This window comes from Aphelocoma coerulescens, unplaced genomic scaffold, assembly GCF_041296385.1.
Source record: "Aphelocoma coerulescens isolate FSJ_1873_10779 unplaced genomic scaffold, UR_Acoe_1.0 HiC_scaffold_123, whole genome shotgun sequence".
Classification (NCBI taxonomy): domain Eukaryota; kingdom Metazoa; phylum Chordata; class Aves; order Passeriformes; family Corvidae; genus Aphelocoma; species Aphelocoma coerulescens.
The window spans coordinates 420,002-436,082 of NW_027183480.1; the positions used below are offsets into that span (position 1 = coordinate 420,002).

At 54.7% G+C, this 16,081-nt stretch overlaps 1 protein-coding gene across 1 annotated transcript; it reads right to left on the bottom strand.

The window, feature by feature from the left end:
- Window positions 1-241: 241 nt before the first annotated feature.
- Window positions 242-15,505, bottom strand: LOC138100637 (uncharacterized). Its single transcript, XM_068998513.1, has 5 exons — window positions 15,432-15,505; window positions 13,925-14,297; window positions 11,399-11,521; window positions 9,135-9,428; window positions 242-8,485 (listed from the first exon to the last, which is right to left on the bottom strand). The coding sequence occupies exons 1-5, from the start codon at window positions 15,503-15,505 to the stop codon at window positions 8,453-8,455; spliced, it is 897 nt and encodes a 298-aa protein (XP_068854614.1). The 3' UTR covers window positions 242-8,452.
- Window positions 15,506-16,081: the final 576 nt, after the last annotated feature.

Genomic DNA, 16,081 nt, shown 5'->3' on the forward strand with positions numbered 1-16,081 from the left:
GCCCGCCGCGCCCCCGCCCAGCGAGCGCGGCTGCAGCGCCGCGGCCGGGAGGAGCCGCTCCCCCGGGCCGGGCGCTGGCGCCGAGTCCGCTGCTGCCGCTTCTGCTCTGACTGCGCCCGCTCTGGGGCCGGGGCTCGGGCCGCTCAGCCGGTACCTGATGCTCTCCTTCCCCCCCCCCCCCCCCCCCCCCACTTTCTCTGCGCCTTGCACTCTCCAGTGCAAAAACCTCTGGCTTTGAAAGTCCAGTGGAAACTGTTTCTTCTTTATTTCCAGAGCACAGCATCTCCTGAGTGGGAATGGATACACAAGGAGCACCAAGTCGAACCCTTATGTGAATGCCTCATCTGGGCCTTGAACCCACACCTGGCCATTCTCAGCACCCTGCTCCAACCAAGCCAATCTCAGCTCCTGCCAATGTCCTGCCTGGCATGGCAATGCCAAGTGCCAGCAAGGTAATTCCTTTGCAAATACAGCTCCTTCTTTTATGCTAATGCTGCTTTACACCCCAGCCCCTGCCATGGCTACAGGGCAGAGCTCCATGGCCAGCACCTGATCATGGAACACCACAGGTGATCGCTTGGGGGACAGCACAAAACTCTTCCCATAGCCCTGATTTCCTGCCCTTTCCAGGATTTCCCCAACAGCTGTCAAGGTGCTCATTCCACGTCCCTTTCCAGGGAGAAAGAAGCAAGGCAAGTCCTGAGGGTTCACTTGCTCCATGGCCAAAGTTCTGGAGAGTGTCAGAGCTGCTCCTGCCTGCAGAGGGGCATTTCCCGCAGGTGAGTGTTCACAGGCCAAAATCACAGTGGCGGCTGAGGCAGCTTTTGTGGCCCAGAGCTGCACAGAGCTCTCAGTGACTCCTGCTCATTGCCAGGAGTGTTCCTTGGTGCTCCTTCTGTGTGTCCCAGCTGGCAGGGAACGGGGGGAGGGAGAAGGCCGGCAGCCCCAGGAAGGGAACCAGCAGCTCTTGTGCTTTGGATTTGCAGAGAGGAGCTGTGCCTGCAGTGTCCTGCCTGTGGCACACAGCATGCCAAACACACATCCCGGGAACGGGCACCGGGCTGCCTGGGCAGCGCTGGGATGGACATGGATAAAGGGCGGCCCCTCGGCCAGGGGCTGCTCTGAACAGGCACCTGGAGATGCTTCGGCCCCGACAGACCCCACTGACGCCCCAAAAATACCCCAAGGAACAGCTGGCACCGGGGAATGTCGGCACGGGCTGTTTGCAGAGGGGCTCAGACAGCAATTCCCGCTGCCGACCTCCCACACACCTGCCAGCTATGTCCCAGCCACCCAAAATGCCTTCCCTTCCAGCCTGAGGACATCATCCCTCAGCAGCGTTAAAGCCAAGGCAAGCTTCCCCCACAGCAATGAAATGCCAAGCAATGCCCTCAGAGATGCCTTCAAATGAAAGGTGAGAGGCAGAGAAATCTCTTTGGATTGAGTTGGCAGTTTTTGGGGAACCAGCTGGAACTGCACAACTGATGGAAAGCTTTCACAGGTGGCTCACACTGCAGGTGCCCTGAAGGCAGGGATGTGCATCCCTTTCCTGAGGGAAAAGAACTTCCAGAGGCTCTGCAATGAAATTGCTCCTGCAGGGAGAGAAGTCCTCCCGGGGGCACAGGGGCTGCCTCAGCACGGGCTGGGAGCGCGTCCGGCCAGCGCCTTCTCCTGCTTCCAAATATCACCCGAGCCCGAGCTCGGGGGGTGCAGGCAGCTGAATTCCAGGGAACTCTGTCAGGTGCCCCAGGGACATGGTGGGGGGGGCTGGGGGATGAGGGTTACAAACAGCAAATTCTATGGAACATGAAGTTGTCCTTGCCCTGACCCTGCTGAGCTTCCCTGGAAGCTCTGCTGCTTCCTGACACCTGCTGTTAAATAGGCAGCTCTGCATGGGAATATCCATGCTCCAGGAGGCACTAGGAGGCTATTCCAGTGGCAATTCAGGGCTTTGGGTAGAATTCATGTGAACTAGCAAAGCCTAACCCCAAATCTGGGCACCACACAGGGAACAATCTTTGTGCTGCCCTGGCAGCCAAAGCCCCTGGGCTGGGAAATGTCAGCAGGCAAATGGATAGAATGATTTAAATCCCAGCATCCCCCAAAGGGACAATCCACTCACCTCCCTTTGCTCCCAAAGTGTCCACTCTGTTCCCCACAGGTGCCCTGGGGATGCCAGGGAGGTCCCTTTGCCCACAGTGCCTTTCTCCTGCCCCTCTCCAGCCTGAGGCCTCTTCTCCCTTCCCTGCCAGCTGCTGCCAAGGAAGGAGGACACAGTGAGTCCTGAGTTCACCTCCAAATAGTCCTTCCCTCACCTTGAGATGACCTGAGACTTTACCCCCAAAATGTCCCCATCTGTCTCCTTCTGAGTTCCTCATTTTTTACAAGGAAGCATTCTTTCTCTGCTCTGGAGATTACCACAAGATTTGCCCCCAAAACTTTCCCCACCTGTCCACTACCTCTTTCCTCATTTCCACCTCAATATTCTCATTCTTTACCCTACAGACACTTTCAATTTTTACCCCTCAGAACTTCCCTACCTGGCCATAAAACCTCAGTTTACCCCATCAAGTGCATTCTCTCTGCTACAGATCACCTCAGATTCTACCCCCGACATTTTCTGTACCTCTCCACCACGGAGTACTTCATTTTTACTTCAAAATACTCCTTTTCTACCATGGAGATTCCCTCAAGTTTTACCCCCCAGATTTACCCACCTGTCCACAGCAATTCCCTCAGTTTACCTCAGGATGCTCCTGCTCTCTCCTAGAGATGACCTCACATTTTACCCCCTCAATTTTCCCTACCTGCCCAATTCTGATCACCTCCTTTTTACCTCAAAATAGGAGTTCTTTCTTCTACAGATTAACTAGGATTTTATGACCAAAATGTCTATTTTGTCCCCTGTATACTGACCAGATTGTAAAACCAAAACCACGCAAGTTCTGTCTGTCTTATCCCCAAAATGTTCATTCTGTCCCCTACAAATTAGGTCCGATTTTTTCTCAAAAACACTTACTGTTCCTCCATAATTACCTCAGGGTTTGCCCCCCAAATTCTACCTCCTCTTGACTACTGGTCACCTCATTGCTTCCTCAATATGTTCATTCTCTGCCCTACAGATCTTCCCACGTTTTACACCCCAAATTTCCTTGCCTAGCCCCAGTGACTGCCTCAGTTTATGTCAGTGTGTCATACTCTCCCTAGAGATTACCTCAAGTTTGACCCCCAAAATTTTCCTTAACTGTCCACAACTTATTACCTCATTTTTACCTCAAAATATTCATTCTCAACCTCTAGATTATTTCAAGTTTTACCCCTCCAAAATTCCCCTACCTGTCCACTACTGATTCCCTCTTCTTCCTTCAATATTTATTTACTTTCTACCACATAGCTTCTATCAAGATTTACCACCAAAGTTTTCCATCTGTCTACTACTGATGACCTCATTTTTACCTCAACATGTTCTTTCTACAGCTTATTTAATGTTCTTTTTACACAAGTTTCCCTACCTGCCCACAACTGATTCCCTCATGTTACCTCAGTGTGTTCATGCTCTCCCCTAGAGATTAGCTCAGATTTTCCCCACATGCTCAGTACTCATCACCTCATTTTTCCCTCCAAGTGATCATTCTCTGCTCTTGAGATTTTGTCACGCTTTGCCTCCAAAATTTTCTTTATTTGTCTACTCCTCTATGCCTATGCCAAAATATTCATTCTGTCCCCTACAGGTTACATCAAGTTTTACCCCCCAAATTTTCCTTCCTCTACAATATTAACTCTTTTCTGCCCCAAAAATGTGCATTCTCTCTCCTAAACATCACCTCAGCTTTTCCCTCAAAAATGCCACCTCGCTCCCCTCGACATCCCCTCCCATTTTCCTACACAAACAATTCTTGTGTCCCCTCTCAGTCACCCCAGGTTTTCCCAGTGAGGAGCTGCAAGGAATTCAGGCAGGGCCAATGACACCAGGGAACAGCTGTAAATTCAGAGGCAGAGAGAGAAGATCTACCAGGAAAGGGGAAAGGTTCAGAAGACATTTCTGCAATTAATTAATTAATAATTATTTCCAGTTCCCCACTGAGAAGAACACAACCTCACAGCTGTTAAGGCCTGACGGTTCCCTGCAGGGAGAGCTCAGCACACGTGCCCGGAGGCAATCCCAGCATCTGAAAGAAAGAAAGAAGCAGCAAAAGGTGATTGCTTCTCTTTCCAAGTTATTTCAAGTGCTCACACCCAAACCAACCTTTGCTCTTGATTCTGGCCGGGTGCATGGTGAGCGGTGGGCACAGGTCATGTCATCCATGCTGATGTGAGTGATGCTTTCTGGGGGAAATCAGCTGATTTCCAAAGTTCCCTTCCTGCCCTGTGCCTGATCTGCACAGGAGAAAACCCCTTCCCTGAAGGGACTTGTGCTCCCTCTAATCCCATTTGCCCAGTCTGTTCCATGGGGATATTGCCAGCCTGGGGCAGCAGAGGCACCCGCAGCTCTCAGCACTCTCTGCTCCAAGCACAGCTCTGGGCTCCTTTGCAGACTGCCTCTGCCGTGGGGTTTTCTCCAGGAGAAGCCAAGGAATTGCTCATGGAAGGGTGGAGATTAAGTTAGCCCAAAGGGAAGCAAAGAATAAGTACTCCAGGAAGAGCCCTTGGGAGCTGCTGGGCTGAGGTGGGAAGGGGACATTCCTTGCCTGCAGGGCCAATACACAACAACCTCCAACCCAAAGCACAGACTGGCAGGTGGGGTCTGACAGCACCACTCTGACAAACCTCCTTGTCATTCTTCCCTGCAGTGACTTTTGCAATCAAACTCTGAAGCTGACAAGCCCAGCAGCTCTGTCCATCCACTCTGGAAGGAAAGGATACTCCAGGGATGAGGCCCATTCCCAGCAAACGCTCCCAACACAGCCCGGAGGCACCGCTGGAGCTCGGGTGTGGGGCTGGGAAGGGCTGCCAGGAGCACGCAGCCCCCAGGTGGGGTGGCAGCGGCAGCAGCAAATTCCCACAGGCTGATGGCACAACAGAGAGACAAAGGCCAGCAGTGGCCACGGGAGGTGCAGGGTTAATTCTGCTCCCTGCCCTGCCCCATCCCTGCAGGAAAGCTCCAGGGGGGAGAGAAACTCTCAGGGTGCCCAAAATGCAGCATCTGTCACCCTGATCCCGCTTCAACTCAGAGTGTGGGGCCAAGCTCCCCCCACAGGTAAACACTGAGCTGACCTGGTCAGGCTCAAACACAGCCCCAGTTCTCACCTCCAGCCTGCTCCTGGGGCTGCTGCCACATTCCTGACAAGGTGCCAAAGGCCCCTTTGGACAGGGCTCTCTCTGTCTCAGGTGCTGGGCACTGCAGGGACCAGGGCAGCCCCCTCTGGGGACAACTGGGGATTCATCCCACACCACGGGCAGGACCAGGGGCCCTCCAGTACAGGCTGGTGGGGCCAGAGCTCCTTGGGTTTGGCTGCTCAAACACCAAAGCTTTTGGCAAAGATGGGACAAGTTAAGTGGGTTTTCCTGCCCTGAGAGAGAGAGGAAATTGTTAAAATTAAGCATGGAAATTAAGTTCACTGTGGAAGTCAAAGGCTCCTGGCTTTCCCACTCCTGTTCTGATTGCTCACTAGAGGGTTTTATCCATAAAAAAATGAGAGGTGGCACCAAATAAAAGAACTCTTTTTCAACATTTTTCCCCTACTTTCTTTCACACATAAAAAGGATGTCCATTTTTACTTAGTGCATTCTTTGCCTAATTTTAACAGAACTGTTTTCCTTCCAGGCCCCACTTGTGGGTTCTTCACTCCTTTGCCATCGGACTTTGGACAAAGGAAGAGAAGGATCGGCTCCACATGGGTGTCATCCAACGGGGAACACCCCCTGTACCAGCCCCAGCCTTCTCCAAGCACGCTGCCTCACTTTCCCCGTTCTGGATGCTGGCTCCAATCCAGTCTGAGTTCTCCCCTGTTTTCCATGTCTAAGGACAGGAACTTGTCCTGGTCAGGGTGTAAGGCCTTAAACTGCACATTGATCTGGGGGGCTGTGACTGGGATTCCAGCAGGGAATTCACTGTTTTACAAATAAAAATTATTCCAGGGAGCTGCTGCTTCACCACACAGTGTCAGCAAAAGAGAGAAAACACTAAAGGTGTATCCAAAAACAAGGATGAAATGATTCCTCCTGCTTTTAGTGGGATCAGGGCTTATGCTGCCCTGGAATGACAAAGAACTTCTCCCTCAGCCCCCCAGAGAGCCCTCGAAAAGCCAAAGTGCAGCAGGGAAGGAAGGAAGGAAGGGCATCTGCTGGGGCAGCACAGGTCCAGCTGCTCATGGGGACTGGGAATGAGTGCGGAGCCAAAAGCACCTTCCCAGGCTGGAGGGGCTTGCCTAAAGCACCACCTCTGGGAAGCAAAGGGCTATGGAAGAAATGGAGTGGGAATTTACAATAATAATCATCATGTATCGGGAAAGAGCAACAACAGAAGCAACAATCATTCCAAGGGAGCAGGAGGGATGCTGAGCTTGAAACGAGGTTTGAGTGAGGCAGCAGCTCCTGGGAGTTCTAACCCACAGCTCCAGCTCTGCGATTCCAGGAGCACTGCAAGCTCCTACTGCCCCGTCCCCGGCTTTGCCTCCTGCCAGTACTCGGCACCTCGGGCACGGTTGGGTGCGAGTGCTCCAGTGCTGCTGCTCCGAGGGAGTGGGAAAATGGCCATTAAACCACTTCCCACTGGGCTGGCTCCGAGCTCGGGCTGGGGAAAACATTTGGCACCCCTGGCATTTCAATGAAATCAGTTTCCATCACTTTGAAGAGGCACTGAATAAACCCAGGGCACATAAGTAAACCTCTCCCCATAAGGACAGCCCCAGGGAATATACAATTATTCCTATGCCTGGCCAAACAAACCAGCAGCCAGGTTTTGGGAAGAGACTCCAGACTCTTATCTCCTTCCCTGGCTGTAAAACACTTGCAGAGGCTTTGGAGTTCATACAAGCTTGTCAGGATTTGGATGCTTCATGTAAATTCCATTCAGATACTGGAATGGAAGTGTCCTAAAGGCACCTCCACTCAGACTTTAATTTTAAGCCCTCTACCACCAAAGAATTTAGATGTTCTTTTCTTAGGAACACCCCACCTCTGCTTCTTTAGGTGTCTCCACGTGGGACATAAATTAAATGTGGACAAATTTTAGAATGCAGCTTCCAAGTCAAGTTACCTGCTAGGAAATTACTTCAGCTCTCTGGTACCTTGGGCTGTTTTAAACACAGCCTGGCCCTTCATGGCTGAGGCTCTGAGCTACACAACTTGTGAGTGGGCAAGTAGCAGCAGCTGAGGTCTCATCCCAGCTGTACACAAAAACAGGGAGTGGGGGCTGCACTTGGATACGTGCAGGCAGGGTTGGGCCCCTTCTGAAAGCTTCAATCCCTGTTTTCCAGAGATTCAATCAGGGATAATGACATTTTCACAAAGCTCTCTTAAGGCACGTGAAAACCCGAGTAAGAAAATGGAATCAAACCCTTTGTTCCACTGGCCTCACGCCCCAAATTCCAACGGGACAGACAAGTCCCTCTCCTCGGAAGGCAACGTCTCCTACCTGGATCTGTGCCTTCCGCAGCCTTTGGTGGCCGCTGTCTCCATCCTCCCACACCTCCTCATCTTCCTCCTCAGCAGGCCTGGCTTCCTCATCCTGCAGAGCAAGCACAGGGACAGTCACCAACCTGCTCATCCCAAACCTGGCCAGCAGGGATGGACTGCTGGGACCCCCTGGACGGTCACCCCTCTGCTGGGCACCATCCCTGCTCTGCAGTCCATTCCCGTTCCTGGCCTGGCATCTCCTTTGAACGGGATGTTAAACCACAACCACTTGCTCGGCTGGGTTTTGGGACATCAGAGACTCCCCCAAGGCAGTGGACAAAGCTCCTGTTCCCACACCCTCTGCCTCCCAAAGCCCTGCTAGGGCCAGGCAGAGCAAAGGAAACCCCTCACTTCCTGCTGGAAATTTCCTCTTGTGCTCGGAAACCCAGGGAAATCGTGGCTGCCCCATCCCTGGAAGTGTTTGAGGCCAGGCTGGCCGGGGCTTGGAGCACCCTGTGGATGGAATGAGGTGATCCTTAAGGTCCCTTCCCACCCAAACTATTCTGCCATTCCAGGATGATTCTGTGATCTCTCCCTGCATTTATTTTGCATCGCTTCCTCTCTAATTTGAATTCCCAAATCAAAATGAGTTTTTAAAGAAATCATTTAAAATTATCCCAGGAATAAAAAGGGGTGCATCAAACATACAAGAATCATTCCTACCTCCATCAAATCATTATTAATTGGAAGCCTCTTTCCTCATCTCTGTCCTTAGTTTTCCTTTCCTAGGAAACCTTGTGATCCCACAGTTTCTCCAAGAGATTTACTGGGATTGCAGAAAGCTTTGCTCTGTCAGGGAGGCAGGGGGGTTGACAACACTTGTTCCTCTGCATCTTTATCCTTTAACCAGCTTTCCCCCAGAATGGTGCTGCAAGAGAAGTTCAGAATTACTAGAAATGGATCAGGTTCACCTTTTGTCCTCACTCTTTTCCAACTACTTCCAAATTCTTGGAATTATCCTCAAATGAGGCCTAGCAAGCTACTGTGAAAACATCGATCAGAGGAACATCCTGAAAAGAGAAAACCACATCCAGCAGCAGCCAAAACAATCCCATTGCTATTCTTACCTGGTCTCCAGGTGCTCCTGCCAGAGCTCCCAACACCCATTGCCATTCCATGAGGGTGAGGAGGCAGTTTTGGACGTGTTCTTTGCCATGGGATGGGAAAACAGAGCCCAGAGGGTCTTTGTGTCCCTTCCAAGCCACCCCATGATTCCATGATACCATCAGCACCTATACCAATTCCATTCTGGAAAGCCCAATTCCATTCCTCCCATCAACTCAGAATTTCTCCCTTCCTCTCTCTGCTCCACATCAGGCATGTGTTGCCACGTGCCACAGGCATGGGATGCCTCAGCATTGCCTGGGAATGCCACTCAAGGCTGCCCTTGTGGCCTCAGCGCTCCAAAATGCCCAGCTGGCTCCCGTTCCAGCTGGGAATGTCCCAAACAGCAGCGTGGGCTGTGCCCTCTGCCATCCCACCATTGGGGCAGCTCCCATAGAATGTGACTGACTTACTGGGTTTGCAATTCCTGGCTTAAAAGTCAGGTGGTTGAATATCCTCTCCTGGGAATATCCAGAAGACCAGAAGGCTCCCTGGAAGCCACAGGTCAAGGACAGAGTCAGATGAACGATCCTGAACTGGTTTTCAGGGGATGCATCCCCAGCCTGTGGCTGCAAAAACTCCAGAGCTGTTCCTTCCCCTTGGGACAGCCAGGGAAAACATCCCCAGCATGGATTTCTGACAGGAAAAACCTCACTGCTCCAGGCTACTTGGCTCCTCCCAAATCCAGGCCAGCACTCCAACAGGCTCTAAGGACAAAACAACAGGAAAGACCATCTCAGGGCACACGCCACAAGCTGGGCATCACATTCCTCACTGGAACTGGGCTGTTCCCACATCCCTGTGACAGTTGGGAGCATCTCCCGTTCCTCGCTCTTCCATTCAGGACAAAGAGACAACAGAGCTGTCAAACAGCCAGTGTGTAACCCCAACAATCCAGGGAAAACCACCTTGCTCTGGGGAGAAACATCATGCCCAGTTATGGAAAAAACCAAAGAGCGGTACTGGGAACACTCCCAGGCATGGAGGCTCCCAGCTCCAGAAATGCAGCTCACAGGCTTCTTCCCATGGGAACCCCAGTATTGCCCGGGATTGGGCTCAGGGAAAAAGTCCTGCCCATTCCACCACTCTGGCACAGACACCCCAGGAAGGTGTCCCTGACCATGGCAAGGGGCTGAACAGGATGGTCTGTAAGGTTCTTCCCAGCACAGACCACTCCAGGAGTTTAAGGTGGATTCGAGCAGCTCCTGAGGACATGAACACCACCCACACCTCCCACCTGGCTCAGCCCAGAGTCCATCCAGCACTCACAGAGAGCTGCTGGGAGCTGAAATTCTCCCTGCTCCCCCTGCCTGGGAAACCCTGCCTCCAGCTCCTGGGAAAGAGGAGCTGCATCCTGCTGGGTGCTCCCGGCTCTGGGCAGCTGCCGCCTTCAGGCGGGGGGATGGCTCGGGCAGCTCCGGTGACTGTTCCACCTCGATGATTTTGTGTTTTCCTGCATTTCCCTGGGCTGGAGGGGAGCAGGGAGTGCGGGAAGGCAGCGGCAGGGAGGGCAAGGAGTGCGGCCGGGCACCGCACGGCGCAGGGGGGCTTCTGCTGGGAGTGGAGGGGCGCGACCCGGACGGAGACGTCCCCGCCGCTGCCGGCCACTGCCCATGGGGCTCCTGCCCGCCCCCGGCGCCACTGACCCCACACCCCGTGTCCCCACACTGGGAGCCACCATGGAAAATCATGCTGAAACCTCTAATCCTGAGCCTGAGCCTTGACCTTTTACCCCCCCTGACCTTTGACCCCTCGACCCATTCCTTGACAACCTGACCTTTGATCCCTGACCCCTGACCATCCACCTTTACACCTTGAGCCCTGCCCTTTGACCCCCCCCAACCTGAGCCCTTTGACCCTTGCCTTTTGACCCATGACACCTGACCCCAGGACCTTTGACCCCCCCTGAGCCCTGTGACCTTTGCCCCAACCTTCTACATGTGACCTCTGTGCTTTGACATTGACCACCTTGACCTTCGACCCCTGGACTTTCACCTTTGATTCCCTGACCCCCCAACCTATGCCCTGACTTTTGTCCCTTTATCCCCTAACCTTTAACCCCCTCTACTTTATACCCCTCACTGCTATTGCTGCCTGGAACCCCTCACTCCTGCTCTACACGCCCCAGCCCTCAACCCGTACCTGTCACTCTCCAGCCTGCAGCTGTCATCCCTAACTTTTTGGTGTGGGGCTTGTCCTCCTCTGAGGGTTCCAGGGTTATCCCAGCACCAGGGTTACTGAGCTCTGCTGCAGTGAGGGTTCCAGGGTTGCTGCACTGTGCTGCTGGTGGGGGGAAAATGGTGCTGTCAGGGGTGGTATGAGGGCTGGTGCACCTTTTCCCTGTATTCCTAACCTCCACTGGGTACTCTCCACCCTGTTAGGGAGGCTGTTTGTTTGGCTGCACCCAAACCTTGGCGATGAACATCACCTCGCAGACAGGACGGGACCAAGGAAAAACAAAACCCAGATGGGGGAAAAAAAACCTCACAGCTGGCTGTTTTCTTATTATAAAGTTAAAAATCAGTTGAAAAAACTGGAAGGCAAAAATCCCACACACAAGGTTAGAACCAGTCACACACGCTCTCACAGACTGACACACGCAGACACAGACAGACACACACTCTCACAGACAGACACCCTTCTTCAGCTTACACACTGACTTGCAGCCCTTACTCACAACACTCCACCGATGAAGACGCTTCAACACATCTTCCAACTGCTGCTCCCTGACGTGGAAGGGTAGATTCTGGGAAAAGCGGTAGCATCGGTGACTGCAGGGATCAGAATCGGCCTCGGGGACCTGCAAGACAACATGAGACAGTCTACAAGTAGCTGACAGCTCGGAGTTATCCCCATACACCAGGCCCATAAGTTTTCTACACAAAACCCCACAGCCAAGAGATGAACCACAAAGTTTTACAACTGTTCGACCCAGCCACGACTCTAAGTGCCAGGGCAGGGCAGCTCCAAGTGTAAGCACACCAAATAGAAGCAAAGATGACACGAGGACTTGAGATAACTCTCCAGAAGATAAATTCTAGACCCGATATGCTTTGAGGCAATGGAACCTATGGAACTACCACAGTGAGGAGGGTCTAATACACTTCATAGAGAAGTCCATGGCCCATGAAAGAAAAGATACTACCAAAAGTGAGAAGGAAGATGGAGGAGAACATCTTGTGTACTTCTCCTGGTCTCCAAAAGCAAAACTGTAAAGATGCCGGAATGAGCCCGATCTGGGAAAGCACGCGAGCAGAGACCCCCGCTGCCGCTACGGCCCAGAGCGAGGCCCATAAAGCACCGAGATGTAACAAAGACCTGTGACACGGGAGAGGATGGACACAAACTACAGAACACAGACACCCATGACATAGCACAGACACGAGCTGAAACTGCCCAGCAACGGGCACAAGATTGCTAGTGGTGCCATGAGGATTTTTGCCTTTTCTTTTATACCCCTGTTGTACCTTTTTACAAATTCTGTATTCCTAGTGCTTTTTGCCTACATTCTTGGACTTGTTTGTCAAGCTGAGAGACTCAACATTTTAGAAGCTTCGTAGCTAGGGATCAGTGTGCCCCAGACCCCACGGTCCTCTCCAGAACACATTCTGTAAACCAAGATAGAACCATCCAGGGGAAGGTTCCTTGGGGAGGGGGGCTCACTTGAGCCTCTCATTGGGGAATCTTTGATAGATATGCTAATTAGTAACACCTATAATGTTACACCTAATGTTGGGGGAGAGGGGGGGACACAGAGACTCGGCGGGGTGCATCTCGATGCATATGACCTGGACGTGTGCACCTAAGGATCCTTAAAATAAATACCAAGGTAAAATCCCTTTTCCCCTTCGAACCGTGTATGACTCTTGATTTTAAGGCCAGGAAAAGGCATCATTTAATCACGTTTCCCTCATTAGAGGAGACAATTAAATGACCACTCAGGTGCACAACCACTCCTGCAGAGCACTTCACTAGACCCCGTTTTGCAATAACTCCCCCAGGCTGCAAAGCCCCGTTTGCCAGGGACCTGAGAGAAGAATTCGGTAGTTTTAAAGGAATGTCAGCAACTAGGAATACACCTGAGAGGAGTTCAGTAGCTGGGAGGGAGCCCAGGTGACAAATAAACACACAGGCCCCAGCAGAACCAGCTCATTCCAAAGAGTGGCACTGAGGAAGGGCCTGGGCAGTCCCACAGGGGCAGGTGGGTGCCTGGCTGCCAGCACTGGGAACGTGGGAATGCTTCAAAGCACCGGCACTCCTGAGAAAATGACCAAACAAGGCCGTCATAAGGCAAGAGATGAGCCGGGGGGACAGTGGGTCCCACACCTGCCCCTTTTCCCTTTCCACTGTACAGCATCTGCCCAGGCTGTGAGCGAGCTTTGGGCAGAAGCACTCAGTTCTCCCCCAGAATCCAGTGAACCACTTGCTCATCTCCAGAAGAGAATCACAGGCACAGCACTGAATGCACCGATACCCGGCTTACACCTCTCAACACTTTCTCGCTTTGGTTTGTTCATTGAAAAATGGCAAAAAAGGAAAAAAGTCAGCCCAGAGCCCAGGAACGTTAAGCGACTGCTCTTTTACAAAGTCCAACACAACCCCCCCCAAGGATGAGGCTTTACGTAAGAGCCACCTACTCCGTCCGGACGGGATTGTGTCCGGACCCGCGACTCTTCCCTCGCTGACCTTCGGCAGCAGCCGGCGGAAGCCAATTCCCCGAGCACGGCAGCCCCGCGGAGCCGCCCAGAGCCGCCGGCCGCCCCCAGAGCCCCGCAGCCCGTGCCGGTGCTGGCCCGCTCCATCCCGGAGCGGCTCCGGCCGCAAACCGGGAGAGCAAAGGGGAAGGAACAAAGCCCTGACAAAGCCAATGAGCGGAACACCATTCAACCCATCAGCGGGGAGGGCAGCGCAGCGGCCCCGCCGGCCCCGAGCCCGCCCCGAGTCCCCGTTCCAGGGAATGCCCCGGGTTGCGCTGCCCGGGGAGGGACCCCCGCCCTCCCGGGGTGTCCCCCACCGCGGGGCGCGAGCGCGGGGAAAGCCGCGGGTCCCGGCGGGAGCTGCGCCTGGAGCGGCCGATGCCGCCCTCGGGCCCGCCGGTGCCGCCCAGGGGGTGCCGGGATGTGCCGGGAGTGCCCGGGGCGGGGACGGCGCGGCCCCGGCGCTGCCCCGGTGCCGGCGGGAGGCCAGGCCCGGCCGCGCTCACCTGCGCTGGTCGCTCCGCTAGGCCCGCACCATCTCTTGGCTGCCGCCACCGGCGAACGACGGAGGAGCCGCGGAGCCGCCGGCGAGTCACGGAGCGCCGGGGGGGGCGCGGGGCGGGCCCGGCGGAGGGAGGGGGGGGCGGCTGCCAAGCGGGCGGCCGATCCGGAAAGGTCCCGGCGGTCCATGGCGGGCTGGCGGCTCGCAGGGCTCGGGCAGGGCTGCGGCTGCGCTGGGCCCGATCCCGGCCCGGTCCCGCCTGGCGCTTCCCGGCGGCTCCCGCGCCGCCGCCGCCGCCCCGATCACGTGACGCGCGGGGAACCACGTGACCCCGGCGGAGCGCGCGCGCAGGGGGCGTGGCGCGGGTCAGGCCCCCCCTCCCCGCGGGGCGGTGGGAGAGTCACGTGGCGCAGCGCGCGCGGAGCGACACGGGGAACAGCGGGACAGACCGGGAAACACCGGGACACACCGGGACAGACCGGGACGCACCGGGACACACAGGGACACACCGGACACCCCGGGACAGGCCGGCAGAGGAGCAGCTTCGGGGTGACCCAGCGGGGGCCGCCCAGTGCCTGAAGGGGCCGCAGGAAAAGATAGAGAAAGGATTTCCAAGGGACGGAGGGACAGGACACAGGGAATGGCTTCCCAGTGCCAGAGGGCAGCGATGGATGGGAGATTGGGAATTGGGAATTCCTGGCTGGGAGGTGGGGGAGACCCCGGCAGAGTTCGCCCAGAGCAGCTGTGGCTGCCCCTGGATCCCTGGCAGTGCTCAGGGCCAGGCTGGACATTGGGGCTGGAGCAGCCTGGGACAGTGGGAAGTGTCCCTGCCCGTGGCAGCGGTGGCACTGGATGAGCTTTAAGGTCCTTCCAAGCCCAAATCGTTCTGTGAGTCTTAGAGCCCTGAAATTCTCATGACAGAGGTGGAACTGCAAGAGCTTAAGGTCGCTTCCCAAAAAACCCCCATTGCACGAGTCTGCAGCTTCTGGAGCCCTCGGTCCATTGAAATGCAGTTTCAGAGGAGCTCCGAGGAAATGGTGCTTTGGGGAGAGCAGAGCGGCTGGAACAGAGGAACAGGAACAGTCTCCTGGAGCGAGCCCTTGTGTCTCAGAGAGCGGGATCGGCTCGTTCCTAACGCACCTGGTGACTCCCAGAGCGGAGGATGGAAACGCAGCCCTGGTCCGAAAGAAACCCTGCCCGGGAGCGCGGGCTGGGATTGGGAGCCGGCAGAGGGAGCTCGGTGTTAAAGAGGCTCTTTTGGCTGTAAAGGTGCGCCTTTGTCTCTCTGCGAAGCACCCGGCCGTAGCGGCGTTTTTGCTGCTGTCTCCTGATTTTATTAAACTTTCATTAAACTGTCCCTTTTCTTCAACTTTCCTTCAAATTCTACAAAGAGTGAAGCTCGTTTTTCACGGCCGCGCGGTTGGAGCGGCACCAGCGCTGATCCCTCCGCGGGCAGGATCGCATCACAAATAGTCCCTCCTGGCGGATCACTCCGCGTGGGGCCGCATCACCGGTGATCCCTCCGCGGGCAGGACCGCATCACAAATAGTCCCTCCTGGCGGATCACTCCGCGGGCGGGCGCCATCACCGCTAATACGAGTATTTATAAATTCCAAAGAACTCGTTAACGCAGAAGAAAGCAAGTACGCTTCATGCTGGGTGGGAAACATAGGGTCTAAGGGATAAGAATTTTAAAGCTGTCAGAGACCCAAGGAAAGGAGCAAAGGGGAAACAAGAAAGAGAAGGGCTGGGACCCCTGGAAGCATCGCCCCCTCCATTGCCGCCTGCCCCCCCCAAGCCCAGGCTCCTGTGGCGCCGCTCGCAGCTGCAGCGCCGCTCCTGAGCCCGAGGTCCCGCCTGTCCCGGCCCTCAGGCACCGCCCGCGGCTCCACCGCTTGTCCCAGCGGGGCGGCTCCGCCGGTAGCCCCGGTGTTCCCGCCGCCCCCTCCAGCCCCTGCGGGCCCAGCGGTAGCCCAGCCCCCCCTTACGTTGTCCCTGTGCCCGTCCCTAGCCCAGGGTTTTAAAAATCCTCAGGATATTAACTGTGAATTTACGTTTTGTATTAAGAAGACTAAACATCATGGAAACAGCTGAATTTAGGACAAACAATAGGCCAATAAATACAATACTAGTGCTTTAAAATAATTAAATAACCATTTGT